This window comes from Solea senegalensis, linkage group LG7 (genome assembly GCF_019176455.1).
Source record: "Solea senegalensis isolate Sse05_10M linkage group LG7, IFAPA_SoseM_1, whole genome shotgun sequence".
In the NCBI taxonomy this organism is placed as follows: domain Eukaryota; kingdom Metazoa; phylum Chordata; class Actinopteri; order Pleuronectiformes; family Soleidae; genus Solea; species Solea senegalensis.
In genome coordinates, this window is record NC_058027.1 from 20163604 (window position 1) to 20182267 (window position 18664).

General features: G+C 39.9%; 3 protein-coding genes, 1 long non-coding RNA gene and 1 other non-coding gene across 6 annotated transcripts; 1 reads left to right on the forward strand and 4 right to left on the reverse strand.

The window, feature by feature from the left end:
• Positions 1-1579: 1579 nt before the first annotated feature.
• LOC122771966 lies at positions 1580-9104 on the reverse strand. The gene is made up of 9 exons (XM_044029566.1): positions 9016-9104; positions 7901-7963; positions 4861-5027; positions 4678-4741; positions 4149-4218; positions 3913-3990; positions 3083-3148; positions 2918-2992; positions 1580-2776 (listed from the first exon to the last, which is right to left on the reverse strand). Exons 3-9 carry the CDS (start codon positions 5007-5009, stop codon positions 2490-2492), a joined length of 789 nt encoding a protein of 262 aa, XP_043885501.1. The 5' UTR covers positions 5010-5027; positions 7901-7963; positions 9016-9104; the 3' UTR covers positions 1580-2489.
• On the forward strand, positions 7184-15223 carry LOC122771972. Of its 2 annotated transcripts, none has more exons than XR_006360721.1 (3): positions 7184-8186; positions 11914-12221; positions 15108-15223. It is a non-coding gene; the product is annotated as an uncharacterized LOC122771972 (long non-coding RNA). The 2 variants fall into 2 exon arrangements; XR_006360720.1 differs by having other exon boundaries at positions 7184-8163.
• LOC122771964 (membrane progestin receptor beta-like) lies at positions 11590-14177 on the reverse strand. The gene is made up of 5 exons (XM_044029564.1): positions 13893-14177; positions 13695-13807; positions 12859-13015; positions 12561-12776; positions 11590-12204 (listed from the first exon to the last, which is right to left on the reverse strand). The coding sequence occupies exons 1-5, from the start codon at positions 14175-14177 to the stop codon at positions 11887-11889; spliced, it is 1089 nt and encodes a 362-aa protein (XP_043885499.1). The 3' UTR covers positions 11590-11886.
• Positions 15176-15247, reverse strand: trnae-cuc. The gene has a single exon. It is a non-coding gene; the product is annotated as a tRNA-Glu (tRNA).
• A 212-nt stretch (positions 15248-15459) lies between these two features.
• il17a/f2 (interleukin 17a/f2) lies at positions 15460-17287 on the reverse strand. Its single transcript, XM_044030824.1, has 3 exons — positions 17243-17287; positions 15827-15996; positions 15460-15679 (listed from the first exon to the last, which is right to left on the reverse strand). Exons 1-3 carry the CDS (start codon positions 17273-17275, stop codon positions 15460-15462), a joined length of 423 nt encoding a protein of 140 aa, XP_043886759.1. The 5' UTR covers positions 17276-17287.
• Between the last annotated feature and the right edge of the window lie 1377 nt (positions 17288-18664).

Here is an 18664-nt window from a genome sequence, read left to right on the forward strand (position 1 = left end):
CATTCATTCATTTATGTGTATCAGTTGAGTTTCACAGAGGACACAGGGACTAAATATGACCCAGAACAAATTAGGCCTATAGAAACTATAACTCGATTAATCAATTTAAAAAACCACTGAGGAATATATTTTCAACATTTTAAGGACCAAGCGACTAATTCATCAACAGATTATTTGATTATTATAAGAATCATTAGTTGCAGCCCTGGAATGAATCACCATTAAGATGTTTTTTTTCTGTTGAACAAGTAATTGACTCATATTTAGTAGCCTGTTGAAAAAAAACACGTTGAAATAGATTCTTTGTAGGTGGATGTTGTCTTAAAACAAAATCATAATGATACACTCTTTAGATGCGGAACTTCAGCTGTCCATTTTCAGCTGCTGTCCTGTCATCCGAGTTTCACCAGCCATCCAAAAAACTTGTGACTCAGTTCATTGCAACAGGATGTTACCAGCACACACACACGTACACACACACTCTCTCTTGTATTTATATCCATTTTAAGACTTTCATTCCCCTCCAGTCATTTGGACAGCCTTTCCAAGGCCTTATACCTAATTTTAACCATAACTAGTTAATGCTCAAATCTAACCTTAACCTAACCACAATTCAAATGTTAGCTCCAAATTCAACCCCGTCCTCAGAAATAAACTTTTGGTCAGGACAACTGGTCCTGACAAGGTCAGTGATTATGCCAGAAAAAGTCCTAAAAAGGTAACAAACACAAGAACACACACACACACACAGTGTCTAATGTCACACCAGCAGAATCTCACTGACTCACACTCTGAGAATCATCTGCAGTTCAGTTCATCTTCACTGTGAGACAAGTCACCTCAGATTAAAACTGTATTCCAGTATTCACAATAAACAACAAGCAAAAGTTCCATCTTGTTAGGAAACAAGGTTTGACCACATGTGCAAATAAAGCAGCTATCTTGTATAAAGTACCTTCAGGTCACTTTTTTTTATAATATTACTTCAGTAAAAGTCTTAAAGTATATGGCATTTACTGTACTTCAAAAGTAATTTTCTGATATAAAATTTACTAAAGTGAGGAGTTAGGAGGGAGCAATGGTAGCTCAGTGGTAGGCCGAGTTGTCTTTCAACTGGAAGTTTGTGGGTTCATTTCCTGGCTCTGCTTGTCTACATGTGTCCTTGAGCAAGACACTTAACCCCATGTTGCAGTGTGTGAATGGGTGAATGACAAAAGTCTTAGCAGCGCATCAAGGCTAGAAAATCCTATACAAATACGGACCAACTCTTCTTCTTCTGATTTTATTTGGTAGTAAAGAGTAACAAACATAGTTAGGGGAAATGTAGTGGTGTAAAAGTAAAAGTTACGTGAATGTTGTACTTACAGTAACAAAGTATTTGTACTAGAGCTGAAACAAATAATTGATTAATCGGTTTTAAGTGTTTTTCATGATTAGAGCAAGATTTCTGATTGTTGAAGCTTCTTAAATGTGAGAATTTTCTTCATTTATTTATTAACATTTTTTTTAGGTTTTCTGATATTTTATGGACCAAGCGATCAATCGATTTATCAGAGAAAATAATCAACAGATGAATCGATTGTGAAAATAATCGTTATTTGCAGCTTTAATTTGTACTTTGTTACATAACAACACTGTAAAGCAGCATATTCCACCATTTTTACACATTCAGATCACCCTGAGCCCGTGAAACCACTGTGCAGAAGCATTATGAAAAATACCTTTTTTATTTATTAATTTACAGAGGCTTTGGATGTTTGTTGTTGTTTTTGATGTCATTTAAAGTATTTATGTTCTTTCTCTTTCTCTTTTATCTCCATGTGGGCATGTGTAGCAATATGTTTTCACTCCACATATTTTAGATGTTATTCCTTCACAATGAGCACCTGAAAATTTGGCATTGGGTAAGTACGAACTGACTGCACAAGGTAAAAACTGCTGACTGATAAAATGGATAAACAATTAATCAGGATAACAAATAATGGTAATAATAATAATAATCATAATAATGCTTGCTCATGGCCTCCTTTCAGTGCTGGGCCCCTTGAAACTGTCCACACAACCCATCCCCTCACAGCCACCCTGGATTCTGTATGTGCCTATAATGTATGCTTTGCAGTGAATATTTTTCCTCATTTCAAAAGGAGGTGTAAACCAGCTGCACGTTTGATTGCATTATGGGAAACTTGTGGAGGAAACGTCAGCAGTCATCTCAGCTGCTTTCTTATTCTGAATTTAAGATGGCAGATCAGCGATGGATCTTCATCCGTCTTCCTTTTTTCCAGTTTCATCCCTTTTCCGCTCATTGTTTGTCTTTAATCTCTTTCATCATCCTTTCTCAGTTTGTTGTCCATCTTTTGCCCATTTGTCTCGCATATTTTGTCTTCCGCGTTGAATCCTTTCACCTCTCATCTTCTCGTCCTTGTGTTTTTCCCTTCGTTCTCCACCTTCCTTGAGTCTTTCACAGTTCATCCTTTGTCTTTCGTCCATCATCCGTCTATCTCCATCTCCCTGTGGGGCAGTGGTGGTGAAAGCTCCTCCCCTGCCACTTCCTTCACCTGTAGCACCTCAGGCGCATGGGCGGGGGGCGTGGACTTTCTCTCCTTCCTGCTGATTTGAGCATAAACAGGTTTACTGTCACTGATATCATCCTCCGCTGTTGCTGCCTCAAACTGAGTGATGCTCTCGCTGCCATTCCGCTCCGGCTCGTGATTGTTGGTTGTTGGTGTCAGTGCGTTGGTCTGACTCGGCTCATCAATGGTTTGGTAGATGTGATCTGTGCACAGGGAGACACAGGCACGTTTAAAGTGGGTAAGCACCCCATCACGCACTGACACAGGAGAGCTTTTTTCCATAATAAAAAAAAAAGAAGACTGAAATTATTAATGTTTATTTCCACAAACAGATAATTAGTGACCTTGTTGCCATCGTGGCCCCAGGTGGCTCCTCCACGCCATGTATGGAACCGGTGTTTCCTCCTCAGTACTTGACTCTAAACACATAAACACACACACACAGAATGAGGTTTCATCTCCAGTGGCTAAAAGCAATTGAAAGAAATTAAATCTCAAACATGACGCACCACCGGTGGTATTAGAGTGAGCAGGAGTCCTCTCCATCACTGCTGCACTGCCATTGGGCCAAACACCTGAACACACACACACACAAGCAAAAGAGTGAGGTATTTTCTGGCTTTCATTATTTCCTTATTCTGTTCTTGTCATCATCTTTAAAGGAAGTGTTTCATAAACCCTTTTATGGACAAACCATTGTCACCCAAATTTCTGATGCAACTTGTGGCAAGAGCTAATTTTGGACTATTTTTTAACTCCCATTTCCTAACATTTTTTAAAAGGTAAAAACCAGCCACCCTTTGCGAGGTGTAATACAGCAGATATGAGTCTTTTAAAAGTGTGATGGTCCGGTAATGTTTGGGTTTTGGCAGCCTTAGAAGAAGCCTGCTTTATGGAGGCCTCGTCCGTCTTGCGCTGCCACGTTTCTACAGTTAGCCTACATTGACATTAGTTTGATACAATCTTAAGCCCACATGAATCTGAAGTATGAACTAAATAAGAAGAAATGAGGAAACAGAGAAAGTTGTGAAAGTGTGTTTACATTAGTTTGTTCTGGTGAAAGTCACTGTAGTTTGCTTGGGAAAGGGAGGGGCGAGTGAGAGGAGGAGTCCTCCATTTGTTGCATTCTTCAGTTTCACCACTAGATGTCATTACTATATACATATATTTAAAGTTTTCAACCTTTTAAAAGGTTTGGGGCAAAAGAAATCTGACATTTGCACTCTCCAGCGACCCATCTGTGAGTCCCAATCCAGGGAAGGACTGCTCTAAAGTAGGATTCTGATTAGTCTAATGTAATAACTGTGGAACCATGTGAGTTCAACATGCACAGGCAGACCTTGGGTGTGCTGTGGTGCCCTCAGGTGGCTCCTCCAGGGAGTGAGCTCAACTGGGTTCTCCTCCGTTGGAACAAAATCTGCAGACAGAGACCCAACACAAGTCCATTCATTATTTTTCTTTCTGCTTAACAACACTTTAAACTCAAATTAGACATTTTCTTTGATTTATTCTTATACTTTTCAGTCTGAAAACCCAATAATGAGGGCAGGAGGTGAACGGAAGACACCCACTTACCCTTTTCATCATTTTGGATCTCACCAATCATTGGATTCTCTCTCGCCACTACAGTTTCCTCCAGTTTCACCTTTGAATAAACACAACACGTATCATTCATTCATTTATTCATTCATAAGTCAAAGGCAGAGGTGGAAAGTAATGAATTACATGCTTGAACTTGCATTAGCTTTTTGTGTACTTGTACTTTTTAAAATAATTGTTTTTTAATATGTAATTTCACTTCATTATTATTTACTTAGTATGTTTTAGTTTGTGTTTACATCTTTTATTTTGTCAGCAATTTTTAAAGGTTTGCCTTTTATTAAAAACAATGTTACATTTGTGTCCTCTTTGACACAAGAAACCTTGTAATTAAAGTAACTTTTACTTTAACTTCTAGTAAATACTTTTACTTGTACTTAAGTAAAATCTTATCAAAAATAGTGGTCCTTTTACTTGAGTAGAATATTTCAGTACTCTTTCCACCTCTGGTCAAAGGCCTAAATTTAAGTGAGTTCCTCCATCCGAGAGGTTAAGGGTCACTTACCACACTGATGAGTGTGGAAGGGTTTTTTCCCACATTAGCATCTTGCAGATCAAATGATGAGCGTCTATAAAAAAAAACCAGAGAGGAAAACAAATAGATTATGGTTCAGAAATCACTATAGATTTTGTTTGGTTTGTTTTGTTGTTGACGCAAACAAAAGCCCACAAATGAGAATCTGGTGACCTGTTGCAGTCGCTGCAGAGAGCAGTGAGGAGGACAGAGAGCAGGAGGAGGAGGATGATTGACATGATGACTCCTGATGACAGCAACCACGACCCAGCAACCCCGCTGACTCCAGCGAGTCCGCTGACCCCTGCTCCAACTGCAGCCATGATCACTGAGCGAGAACCCTGAGAGAAAGAAATCACACATCAAGCGTGTTTTTGTGAGAGCAGGTACAGTGAGTCAGTGACTGGTCAACTTCTGGAATGTACTGTATATTGAGGAACGTATAATGACTGTTGGTGTGGCCAAATCTCCTAAGACACATGTGCACAGAGACACCACATTGACTTTGTTTGCTTGACGCAGCGATGTGTCAGTTCCTCCGGGAAATCCACCCCATAAACAAATACAAGTTAGACAGAGAGTGTGCTTTTTTTTCTCCGTATCATTTAACTGATTTTTTTAATGAATAGTTTTTATGTTTAAAGATTTATATTCATGACATACTCCAGGACAAACTTGTAATCATGCCGGTTGCAACTAGTAAGTTATCCTTTTCACTCTCATGTTTATGCACCCTAGTGCCACTTACACGTGCATTTCCATCTATTTGAGCGTAAATGAGACCATAATTTAACTACTATTATGTATTGAAAATGCCTTGAAACTAGTGATTGAGACCAAAAAAAAACCACAAAACTTTTTACTGATGTTATAATTCAAGTGATATTCTTCAAGTCAGTTCATTTTCTCATAAATAGATCATTACCTCGGCCAAAAAGTCAAATAAAAACAAAGACAGTTGCTTAAAAACAGTGGGAAAACACTTCAAATGCTTCCACATAAGCTCGTTTCACTTTACACTTAACGTTCTCTGTGTTATTTAGTGCCATACAGTTATAGTGCATGTCTTTAATGCTTTCATGACATTGTGAGATGTGTGGAACTGCAGCTTGTGCAGCTGCTGTTTTCAGATGTGGATCCTGCTGAGGATGTTCAACCTGTTTCAATTATAATCATTTTTAAAAAAAAGCCCTCAAACACAAACATCAGACAGTGAATGGAAATGAGCTAGAGCAGGGGTAGGGAACCTATGGCTCGGGAGCCAGGTGTGGCTCTTTTGATGATTGCATCTGGCTCGCAGATTTCGGCTTTTCAGATAAAACATAAAATATTATCACTTGTTTTAATCCATCCATCGATTTTGGAAGTGGAGGAAACGCAAGTGAATGACATAAATGCAGCACCGTTCTATTCCCTGGCTTTGGATGAGTCAACAGACGTAAGTCATTTGTCGCAGTTCAGTGTGATCGCAAGATATGCTGCTGGTGACACACTGCGCGAAGAGTATTATAACGACATTATTTAAAAGAATAAATTCAGAGGTTTATTATACTCACATTTAGTTAAATTCAGTCTTAAAATATATTATATGGCTCTCACTGAAATAAATTTGCAAATATTTTGCTTTCATGGCTCTCTGAGTCAAAAAGGTTCCCGACCCCTGAGCTAGAGGCTAATTTCAGTTAAGAAATTCAAACTGACGATGAGAAGAAGAAGAAGAATCACTTGATCACTTGATTTTCAGTTAATTGTACTTTCTGTTTTGATTCATTTTATTTTTAACTTCAGGTGATCAATGTTCGTTCTAGTTTAATTTTCTAGTTTATTTCCTCGTGCATCCTGTTTACCTTTGGTTTGTAGTGTTTCTTCCTTGTATGTTACCTGTAGATTACCTGTCTTTTCACTGTTTATCTTCACTCCCTTACCAATATAATATTTTTTTTGACTTTGTATAGGATCTTCCACTTTTGTCATTATTTGTGCCTCTTGCCTGACATGCACCTGTGTTTTGACTCCTGTGTACTGTCCACTGTACAGTTATGGTATAACGACCTTCCACGTGAAGCAGCTTAGCTGAACATCAAAGAGGAGCGCCATCGCTCTCTTAATTGCCCTGTGATCACACAAAGTCTCATCATGGGCCGTGTTTGTCTAAGTCTTGAAACGGAAGTCTACAGGAGGTGCAGGAGTCGAGATCACTGTCAGATCACTGGATTTACGTTATGCTGAAAGGCTGTCGTTGATAATGGAACCCTTGATCATGCCTAATGATTCCAGGAGGCTAAAGTTCAACGTGCACCTCCTCCTGCAGTTGAACTTAACATACTGCATACTTAGTTTATGTTTGAAGTCATGTTAAGTTCATGTCACTTTTGGTGTTGGGTTTGATTTTCACTTCCCCTTTTATTTTGGTAAACGTCCGTGTCTTCCTGTCGCGTTGTTTCTCTTGACACATCTCCCCTAATTCCCTCATGCACTTCACCTGGTGATCCTTAAGTAATCACTCGCACCTGCCCTTGATTCCCTCTCCCCCATATAGTGTCCCCAGTTCCTCTGTCACGTGCCAGTGCGTTGTTTATGCTGCCAAGAGAACACGTTCGAGTCCAAGCCTGTGTCGCCTTTTGTTTAGTAGCTCTATTGCTAAGTATAGTCACGTTTATTTTCTCCTTTTCTCCTTTCTCCTTCTATCTCCTTCTTGTTTTGTCCTTCAAGAGAAAACAATAAATACACTTGAGCCTTTCATCGTGCCTCCTGTCTCGTGCACTTGGATCCAAGCAGTGTATTCACCCTCCTTAACACACTGGGTAAACACAGCAACATTTCACAATTCAGAGGCAAAACGTTCATGGTAAATGTGTGCTATTGCACAGTGTATATCATCATATGTTTTATTAAATTGGGTTGGTGATTTTTGGTTTGGTTGGTGGATGTTACATCATTTTGACTATTACAATAATGATTCACTTTATGTCAGTAAAGATTTAGATGTGTGATTTAAGTGTTCCATTGATTCCTTAAATTCTAGTTGAGCAGTGTATACTGAACCTATTTGACACAGACGAAAGATATATTGTTGATTTATTGCCCGGCCCCATATACTAAACTAAATTGAAGGGACAAAGTTCAGTGAAATAAGAAATATCTGAATCAAACTTGGTGACACGTGACCTTTAATGTCACTTCCCGTTTGTTAGAGAGTGATTTGCATTCTTACCTCGTTGTTTCAGTTCCCACTTAATGAGTCTTGAAGCAGCACTGCAACCATCGTGACCGAGACCTGTCAGTCAAACAGCAATGTTATAACAAACTGCTCCATTTGTATACACATCTCTCCCTGTAAAGGAACACTTTTCCTCATATGTGTCTTTTTATAGCTTACAGATACAGACCAAACAGACAAAGTAGAGTGTTGCCCCTGGAAATGGTGAACTCAATGAAAAACAACGTCCCTAAGTGTCTCCGCCTTTGATGTCTTCAGTAAGTCGCACCTCTGCCCTCAGGTGAATGTATTACTTAATAACAATGTAAGGACATGTGGAAGGATCTGTTTTTGTTTGTAATGGAAAAAAAACATGCTGACATCGACAGCTAATGGGTGAAAATCCAAACATTAAAATTAGATATTGCTAAGTGAAAGTAAGTAGTTATATTTGTCCTGCACACAGGAAGTCACTTCATCACAACATAGTTTCAGTTCACACATTTTCCCTGACCGTTGAAACATTTTTAAAAAGGAAAATAAAAATGTTATAAATAATATTTTGTATTATTATTATAATTTACTATTATAATAATGTCATTTAAATCACATGATAAACATTTGAAACTGCTTAAATACTTATTTTACACATATACTGTATGGACTTATACTGAACTGCTACATTTGATTAAAAACATTAATAACAATGATAATGACTATTCACCACTGCTATTGTTAGTATATTGTGTTCCCTTTCATGAGATATGAGTCATACCACAAATGTTATGATATCTCAACTATAAATCTATATCTAATAAAAATCTATTTAAGCAATTAACTGTTCAAACATATTTCCAGTAGAATTGTATATATTGTAATGTTCCAGTAATCTCCAGATACACGCGTGTATGAACAGTACAGTACAGTACACTGTGTTTGTAGTACAGTTACCGCTTCTATTAACTTGAACTCAGTGATTATTATGCGATATTCAAAACTGAAAATTAGAATTAAATGAAAGATCTCAAAGTTTACATTTTTACATGAATGGAAGATAAACTGATATTAGATATTGATTAATGTCGTACATAGTTAAAATAGAAAATAATGAGTTTGTTGCTGTTACGTACCTGTGTGGAGACAGCTGTGAGTTCAGTTTCACATCTAGGGAGTTGGTCCTGCTGTGTACTCATTGACAGACTGAACAAATACTGAGTTGCTCTGCTGTTTGAGCTGTTTAAAGACACCCACAGACACACAGACACACACACACACACACACACACACACGTTTGCACAGCTATTCTCTTTAGGACACTGCAATGTCTGAATTGGGGCAGCCGAAAAAAAGTATTATTTCTAACTTTCTAATCTATTATAATCCTATAACCTTCAGTTAACCATGATTAAAATTTAACTGTAAAATTCAGTTTCTTAAAAATTAAATCCTGCCCTATTAGGATCAGGTTTTGGTCCACTTGACGACCATTTTCCTAAAAAGGGCTTTGTTTACGCCAGTAAATATCCTACAGGGGTAACATATCCAAGTACACTCATATACTGTTAAAAAACACAATACACACTCTTTGTTTAAACCTGTAGAGTCAATAAAAAAGTCTTATTTTTCTCCACTTAATTTTGTTGTATTTGCACTTCCTGTAGAAAAGGTGTGCGAGTAAACACAACCCCTTTATATTTGCCTGATTTCGCAACATTGTGTCAATATTTCAAAACGTATGTGTGAAGTGAATAAAGCACATTTTTGATTTATGTTGCATCAATCACAATTGTTTACAAGCTTATGAACATTGTTCAAAGATAATGTGTAGAAAACAGATCAATAAACAACACAACACAACTTATTTTGTGATGGTGTATTTTGCACAGGCTCATATATCATATATAGTGAGCAAGTGAGCTATACATATGTGTGTATATATGTGTTTATATGTATTTATGTGTATATATATATATACACATAGCTCACTTGCTACCTTATGAAACCTAGCATACTCACTTGCTAACTGGCTAGGTTGCTTGCTAACAGCAGTGTAAGAGGTTTTGTTTTAGAAGTGGTTTAATTTCTGAGTTTGAAAAGATTTGAAAAATTAATGCTCTGTTATAAATTTGGTTTTACTTTTAGAGTTAGTTTGTTTCTGTCTTCTAAACATGGCAAAGGGCAGGAGAAGTGTATAGAATGTTCACTTCAAACTGGTGAGTCTGTTTGTTTGTGAAATGTGTTGCGCTAACAGTGTATTTAAATTGATATTGTTGTATGACTACTGTCGCTTGCTATCGTGAGCTTAAATTACAAAGACAAACTGTACGACTTAAATTAAAAACAGGCCTAAATATGTGAGGCATATAACACATTTTGTGCTCATTAGCCTCACTGCTAGCTTTGCACTGTGACCCTGTGTGTGTTATCTAAAATTGCTTTACTGCTTGATTTTATATTTTGTGGTGCCATTTATAAAGGACTTTGAACTTTATGAAACATTTCTATGGTATAAAACAGCATGATCAACTAAAACATTCCTGCCAATCCTAGCTCTGTAGAGAATCAACCCTGGGACTTTTCCTTGTGTGTTAGATTATAGAAAACTGACCCCATCCTCCATTTTTCTATAAAATAACATTTAGTGTCCCACACTGGCAACAGTAATAATGACTGTAAAACTTTATCTGTGGCTCCACCCAAACCCTGCAACTGACGATTACTGCTTGACTGGTAGAGCGAGGTGTGTAGAGAACTGGGAAAGAGAGATAACAACAACTATGTTTGGGTTTTTTTTTTTTTCCTTGACTGTACAGTACTGTTAGATACATTTCAAGAACTCTTTTCTGATATTTTATATACAAAATTAATCAATAAGTAAAGAAAAATAGCTGTCAAATGTATTAATAACTAGAGAAAGCACAGGTATACATCACCACTGAATGTCATCAAATTCCATCCATTACCTTTTGAGTTATGGCGCTCACAGACAGACAAATACGGCAAAAAACGGAACCCCGTCTGTAGACGTCATGAATATCTTGTAATCTGCTGCTATTCTGAGGTTTCCTATATGCAACATTTAGTTTTACAAGATGAAGATGAATATATACAGTATATACTGTATGTACATGTGGCACTTGGTTCTGCATTTTGAGTTTATAAATACTTAAAGCACAAAACTCCCCATAAATATACACCAAATGAGAAGCTAAAATGACAAAGGTTTTAAACAAGATTCTATCTATAAAATGTGAGGTACAATGAGGACCACACTGGTGGATGAGGGACATACGCGGTCTTTTAAGTATTTAATCAAATTCCAAGTGATGTGGAGAGTTTTTGGCAGTCTTGGTGTAGTTGATGGTGCTCGTTTGGTTTATGTGTTGAATCAGTGACGTTACACCTGAGTGCTCTTCTCTAGCTGGACATTCAAGTTTAACTACAGTTGTTTTTTTTATGTTGTTGACTGAGGATTCACAGAACTTTTTAGGAAAAGTTTAACTTTTTCGGATTAATAGGATCTGGTTAATGGAGATTAGCAGTAGGAGGCACAAACTCTCCAATCAGGTGATGTTTTACCATCGCCAAAGGAGAGACAATGTCATTAAAAAGGTGACGTTTGGTGATGTTCCTCAGTGGTCCACACACAATAATGTTTTCTCCCTTCTGTAGTGGAAAGCTTGGGTGTCTTGGAAGTCATGTGATTTCTTTATGACTTTCTTTATTGCTCACTCTATTCCACTGAACATATTTTATGCAAACATATTTGTAATTAAAATAAAATCAATATGTTTGCCTTACCGTTGTCCTGTTAAATATCCACTTCTATTACAGTACAGATCCTGTCATTTTAGACTTAACAGAACCATCACTTTTTACATACATTGGAAAAAAGTTAATGTTTCATTAGGACATTATGATGACCTTTGGACAAGATGAGACATTCACAAGTGTCTTTTTGTAACTATATTCTGTTTGTGTACATGGAGTCTCATGTTCCTCTACTTCCATCTTTGCTCTTTCTGCAGCTGCGCCTTAGCTCGCCACCTCATGGCGAGTGCCGTCATCACACAGCAAAGCATCAGGCAGAGGAAGGAGGCACAGACCAGCAGGAGGTGCTCCTCTCCAAACTCCCTGATCAGTGCCGGCCGCCGCCACAGGAAGTTCTTGAACAGCGCCTCCTGTTGGATGAACATGCTGAAAGACAACATGACGTGGAAGATCTGGTGGCTGTGAGCGACAATGTCGCAGTGGCCGGGGTAAAAGAGCTCAGGTACGGGGAAGGAGAAGAAGATGGCTGACGGAAGAAACAGCACCATCTAGCGGAGAGAGGAAAGTTAGTAAAATTATTCGGAACTTGGCTTTTGAACCAGCTGTTTTAAATTTAAACAAGTAGAATGAAAAGTTGAATGTTTTGTGAAACTGTTTGATTTTCATTTTATGTCGAGCGTTTACTCATGCAAAACATGTGGCTCTTTACGGTACTAAGAGAACAATGAGTGTGAAGGTTGTGGTTGTGGACTATTGTTATACGACATTATTGCCCTGTGTCCACTGCTTACACAAGGTTCACAATGGATGTGTGTGCTTAACAAAGGAGAGGATAAGAGTTCTTTTGAGCGGCTCTCAAACATTAACGGAACCAAAGGGTCCAACTGGGAATCCCATCTCTAACCTGCAGGAAGTGCAGAGGCAATGCAGAGTTGCTCTTCCAGCTGTAGGAGATGAGGCGGTGGGCAACAGGGTTGAAGACCACCATGAAGGCCACACCCAATGGGACCACCTGGCAGAGCTTCCTGTGCAGTGGACGGCAGAAATGCGTAGCAAGCGTTGCGTAGCAGCAGGTGGCGCAGGAGAGCCAGGAGAGGAGGGCAGAGGCTGGGGGGAAGATCTGCAAATACCCACATCATCAGTACGTCGGAATGCAGTGTGTTTGAGACTGAGGATGGATGTAAGGTGGCGCGTTCACAGACCTGTGCTAGCATGCTTTGCTTCCAAACATCGTCTGAGGTGTACAGATACAGAGCCATGGCACAGCTGTACTGGTAGACAGCCATGCACGCATAGTCCAGGAAGTAGAGTGAGTAATGTTCCATCTCTGAATGGGCCTGCAGGAGGTGAGCTGCAGCGCTGCAACAAGCAACCAATGGCACTTTTCCACTACACAGTTGCAGCATGACTCGACTCTGCACAGCTCGATTCTACTCGGGTTTTTTTTTTTGCTTTACCATTAGTGATAGTACCTGGTACCTAGTTCTTCTTTAGTACCTGCTCTGGTAAGTTTCCAAGCAAGAGTGTCGGCACTGGAAGAGTCATGACCGTGATGTGACGTTCACGTGCTGAAAGCTGGCGACCTTATTTCAGTTCAGTGACTGTGTAAGGCGGAGCCTGTGCTCAGGAAGTACTGAATTCATCTTTTGAATTAACTGATTCTAATGATTCAGTACACGCTCGTCACTAGTTTGTTTGTTTGTGTCGTATAAAAAACAACGCCATGGCAGTTTCGTGCAGCCATGCTATATGACAACCCTGCCCACATTCAGGAGGTATTATAGTAATGGGAAGTAGTGAATGAGCTGTAGTTTGTGTAGCAGCAGAGTCTGCTAATATCAACACAGACTCAGAAATCCCACAAAACCATAAAAAGCAAAAGAAGGTGTTATCAAGCAAAGCCCATGGGGCCAAACAGGAAAGTGACTGACTGCACGATGTTCACGTGCAGTGCATCACTATGAGCCTGCAGTTCTACAAACTACACTTAGGTTAACTCCTTTAAACACTGAAACATGGAGATTCTTTGCTGACTCACCTACAGCTCAGGTATGTGATGGCAGAGATTACGTAGAGGACCAGAGGCAGCGAGGATACGTCCACAGAGAAGCCCTGACCTTCAGGACCCTGCAGCCGAAAACCCAGGATCCCCTGAGAGGTCAGAGGTCAAAGAGGTCAGACACGTGGCAGTCAAACTGCAGGAGGTTAAGCAACCTGTACAGGACTGCACCAGTACCCCTCCCTGTAGAACGACGAACACCAGGAACCTCATGGACATGCAGACAGCGGCCAGCAGGTGGCTCCACACATTCAGTGTCTCGTTGTGGATCTGGAAGAGACTGAGGATGTAACAGCGCCTCGAGAGGCCGACAGGGCGATACCCGGACAGGACGAACCGCTTCCGGTAGAGAGGGGGGACGTCCGCATCCCGGACCGTCGGGGGGAGTGAGGGAAGGAGGTGCTTCAGCAGACGGAGGAGGCTAAGGCATAGTGAGGGAGGGGCGCACGTCACCCGCGGCATGATGGGAGAAGTTTCAGGTGTGTGGGTTACTAGACAGGTGTGTGGTGGGTTACACAGGGGACACAAGAAAGACAGCAATAAAGATAGAAATTAAGATTAAAAAGCTCCAAACTATTGCAGCAATGGAAGTTCTGATGACAATAATATAATAACCTGAGTATTATATAAAAATGGATTGGGTGCGGCATGTGCCCCACGTGTCTAAGACCTCTGCACTAGGCTATGGGCTGCCAAAGCTTATGAATCACTAAATATTTCCATCCAGCATCAGCTGGTGCCAATTCGAACTGGATTGTGGGGGTTCCATTGAAAAAAAAAAATGGAAAGATTCAGAAATGCAGCAGGTCACTGCAACCAACAAACTTACCTGAATGTTCTCTCAGCTCGAGGATGTGAGCACAGACTCTCAACACTGCAGGAGACGGATGATATTATAATCCAGTCTATTTTCTGTGCTGTGGTGGACGCTGTTGTGTCCGTCGTAGTTTTGTCCCGTCAGTGACTTGTATGTGGCGCAGTCCTGCAGCAGACCTCGGTCACTGTCACATGCAACCTGACACACACACACACACACATACTTTTGTTTCCAGCTAATCAAGGCTGTTTTTTAGTCTGAATGAGTGTTTTTTACTGCTGAGGATTGCAGATGTCATGGGACTCCACACACACATACAGTGCAGCTATTCTTCTTAGGACACTGTATTGACTTCCATTCATTTGGACAGCCTACATAAAGCGTTATCCCAAATTTTAACAATAACCAGTTAATACCTGAACCCAAACTTGACCACAGTTCAAATATCATAACTAAATTTAATCTGTTCCACAGAAATGAAGTTCTGCCTCATTGGAATTAGTGATTTCCACACACACGCCATTTACTGATAGTGAATTTGTCCTCAGCTTTTGACTGATCCTTATTACCCACAGTGAACACAAGCCGGGCTCAGGACTTTTCTGCACCTGGGTATCAATTGGATGTCTTGCTCAAAATCAGCTTCCCTGACCGGGAATCGAACCCGGGCCGCGGCGGTGAGAGCGCCGAATCCTAACCACTAGACCACCAGGGACTGTTGTAGACTGTCATGAGGACTGGACTTCATCATAGGGTCAGTGTTCATGCCAGAAAAGAGGAAACAAATACACACATTTTCTGAGCTATGCTAGTATTTATCATTTAAAACTTTATTAAAATAACAGTCAAACTTGTATAAAATCACTTCTTTTTTTTTTAATTTAACACAACCATGTTCCATCAGCAGATATTAATTACTGTTTTGGTTCAGTTCTGGCTGGTTTGGGCCCAGACACAGGTACAGCCCACAGACACAGACTGGAACGATGCGGTGTAGCAGCTGCCGCCCTGCTGTCGATGCAGGACCAGGACGCTCTGGTAGATGGGAAGTGAGTTCAAGCTGGGCTTGTTTGGACCGGAGCACAAGCTGCTGCTGCACTCGGCCTCCCACAGTGTGGATGGGATCCGGTTCTTCACCGTGGACGACCTGAACGGACAACAAAAAACACTACTGTCAATTCACAGTGAAAACGTGAGTGTTGTTCAGGTGTTTGCGCCCTCCACAGGTACGGAGGACCAGAGCAGTCAAAACATCAGAGCTGCTGGCTTTTTGTGTGTGTGTTTATTATCTGACCTCCATTTCCACGTACACAGAGACCTGCGGCGAATGTCCCCCCCTCCTTCAGATACGGGGGAGATGTTTGAGGAGAACGCCAACATGGAGTCACATTCAGGGGGAGAACAGCAGGCTGTTTCATTAGAGGAGGTGGAGGACACAACTACCCACAATACACTGCAACACACCTGGAGACAGGAAAGGATGGATGATAAACTCACCTTGATGACGCCAAAGTGGAGGTGAGTTTAAAAAATATGTGACATCAGAACCAGAGTACAGTCACTGTGTATAATCAAAGTTTGCTTAAAATGTATCCTTTAAATCCAAACATGAAAAATCACTTTTTTTAAGCAGCCTCTGATTTGTTTCTGATTTCACAATTTCATTAATTAAATGATAAATGGCTTGTATTTCTATAGCACGTTTCTAGTCTTTATGAGCACACCCATTCAGGATCAACATAGGGTTTAGTGTCTTGCCCAATGACGCATGGGCATGTGGACGAGCTGAGCCAGAATCGAACCCACAAACTTCAAGTTGAAAGACGATTAGCTCTACCACTGCCACTGAGCTACTGAGTCATTAAAGAAGAACTTGGGATATAATAAAGGCATAGTTTATATAAAGGGGACTCAGCAGTCAGGGTCAGGTGGATGTGAGCGCAGTGAAAACATAGCAACAGGAAAAAAACGATTTAAGCCGCTAAACATAAACGCTCACCAAATAAAATGTATGTCAGGTTAAGTCCATTGACAAAAAACTCACAGAACACAGGAGTTGTCGGTCCACTGCTTGTCTCAGTAAAGTCTTGTTTCCACAAAGCGGAGCATTGCAGTTCAGTACTCCACGGGGCAGCTTGGAACGACACACCCTGCAAACTGCAGTCTGACTGCCATGCTTGATCTAACAATGGAAGGTTTCCAAAAACGTGGACGGTACAAAATGGTTACTTTGGTAACCTTCTCAAATTGGACACAAATTGAGTGTGAGAGTGGATGGTTGTTTGTCTCTGTGTGGCCCAGGGTGTAACCCGCCTTTCGTTCCCCTACGTCAGCTGGGATTGGCACCAGCGCCCCCCTTGACCCTCATGTGTCTGATATAAATGGATAAAACCCAAAATGAACCAAACTGTACCGCTTGGTGGAAATTAGGGCTTTAGTTTGTGTCACTTAGGTAAATCTGAAAGAAGGTTTTCGTCTAAGTAACACATTTTGAACGTCATCGTGGAAGCAGCAGTGGACCAACAATTCCTTTCGCTCTGGACTTTGGTGCAGACGGTGAAGAGTGACACAAATTCAGTTTCTTTCAAATAACGAGACAAAGCAGCACAGATATTCTCAACATGTCGACGTCTTAAACTGACAGATTATATCAGGTGAGGCTTTTTCTTAGACGGCCAAATTGAGCTTTGATGGAGAAGACGATACTCACCAGCAGTTTGCCGACATGGTGTCTCAGCTTCATGTTGTCAGCGTGGACCTGTCTGGCTCCTGTGTGTGTGCGTGACTCTCAAATCAGTCAATTTATGTTCATTTGTGAGATCTAATCATGTACTTCAGAGGTGATAACTTAAGGGAGGGACTACAGGGGGAGATTCCTGTTATCTTTCATGTCCATCTATTGTATTTCACTACAGATTCAGGGGAGTCAAATCTGTATATTGTCTGATAACATCTGCTGAAAAAAGAAAAGACTCAGGGCACAAGACTGTTTCCCACACATAGCTTTTTATTTCTAGAGATGCTAAGTCTGCGTTCTAAATGTTAACCTCTCTAAATTCCCTGTCTCTCTAAATGTATTGGAGTAGATTTGATGTTTTAATCAGTCAGCACTTTCCCAAGCCTCAGAAGATTACAGCCCATTTTAAATTCTAAGAATCTTCGGCCACCCACCAAATCACGCGTTATATATTATCTATTTTATAAACAGGCAGAACATGTTTTTTTGTTAATTAAGTAAATTTTACTTCAGAATATACAACTGATATGTAATTTAAATCAATCTAACAATTGGTGTTCAGCTTTATTGTTCACTTGCTGCATTTGCTCAGGATTTACTTTACATTTTACTTTGCTATTGAAACTGTACTGTGACTATAATTATGATCAAAATTATTCAGTATTTACAGAATAACTTCATGCATGAATGAGTGCCAAATATCCTTTTTTTAAAAAAGCTGAAGTATGTAACATTTGAATATAAACAAACGTCTGTTACATCCAAACTATCCAAATGAGTTCACACAATGCCAGTTCAGCTCCACAAGAGAATCACTTTTGTTCTGTTTTCACGCTACACATAGTGAGCAGCACTTTGGTTGAAAGCAAAAAGCTAATACTAAAAATATACCAAGCAGATCACGATCACATGGTAATTATTCCTCCCACAGTCCAAACTCACTCAAACTAGATTAAGTGATTGACCGTAGATTTAAATGTGAGAGAGTGGTTGTTTGTGTGTTAGCCCTATAATGGACTGGTTACCTGTCCAGGTGTGCAGTCGCTGTCAATCACAGCTGCTGCTGTTTCCTTCACTGTGCAGCTCCAATTAAGTTTCCTGGACACAGACTGGACAAGTAACGCTGCATTCAAAGACACATTTACGACACATTACCACAGAAACACACATCACAAGACACCACTTTTTTCTCTTCTCTTTTTCATTGTGTGTGTATGTGAGTGTTTACATGCAATGTACATGTAAACACATACATGTGTTTACATTTAATTAAGATGTGAATGTTTTTCATTCATAATATGTTCTATATTGTTTTTTTGTAGAAAAAAGATGATACTAGTGTGGAGCAGTAATAATAACATTTCAAAATAAAATAAGAGGTTTATTATGAAACTA

Bases quoted from the DNA above. Each gene is read 5' to 3' on its own strand.
- LOC122771966 (XM_044029566.1), bottom strand. From the start codon at position 5,009: ATGGCTGCAGTTGGAGCAGGGGTCAGCGGACTCGCTGGAGTCAGCGGG. The intron at 3,991-4,148 runs GTAAGTGGGTGT...CTCTGTCTGCAG, and splicing joins GATCCAAAATGATGAAAAGG to ATTTTGTTCCAACGGAGGAG. The intron at 2,993-3,082 runs GTGCGTCATGTT...TTATGTGTTTAG, and splicing joins TCACTCTAATACCACCGGTG to AGTCAAGTACTGAGGAGGAA.
- LOC122771964 (XM_044029564.1), bottom strand. From the start codon at position 14,177: ATGCCGCGGGTGACGTGCGCCCCTCCCTCACTATGCCTTAGCCTCCTC. The intron at 13,808-13,892 runs GTACTGGTGCAG...CTGACCTCTCAG, and splicing joins TCGTCGTTCTACAGGGAGGG to GGGATCCTGGGTTTTCGGCT. The intron at 13,016-13,694 runs GTGAGTCAGCAA...TGCTTGTTGCAG, and splicing joins ATCACATACCTGAGCTGTAG to CGCTGCAGCTCACCTCCTGC.
- il17a/f2 (XM_044030824.1), bottom strand. From the start codon at position 17,275: ATGAAGCTGAGACACCATGTCGGCAAACTGCTG. The intron at 15,997-17,242 runs GTGAGTATCGTC...TCCTGTCTCCAG, and splicing joins ACCATGTCGGCAAACTGCTG to GTGTGTTGCAGTGTATTGTG. The intron at 15,680-15,826 runs GTCAGATAATAA...TTGTCCGTTCAG, and splicing joins CTGTGTACGTGGAAATGGAG to GTCGTCCACGGTGAAGAACC.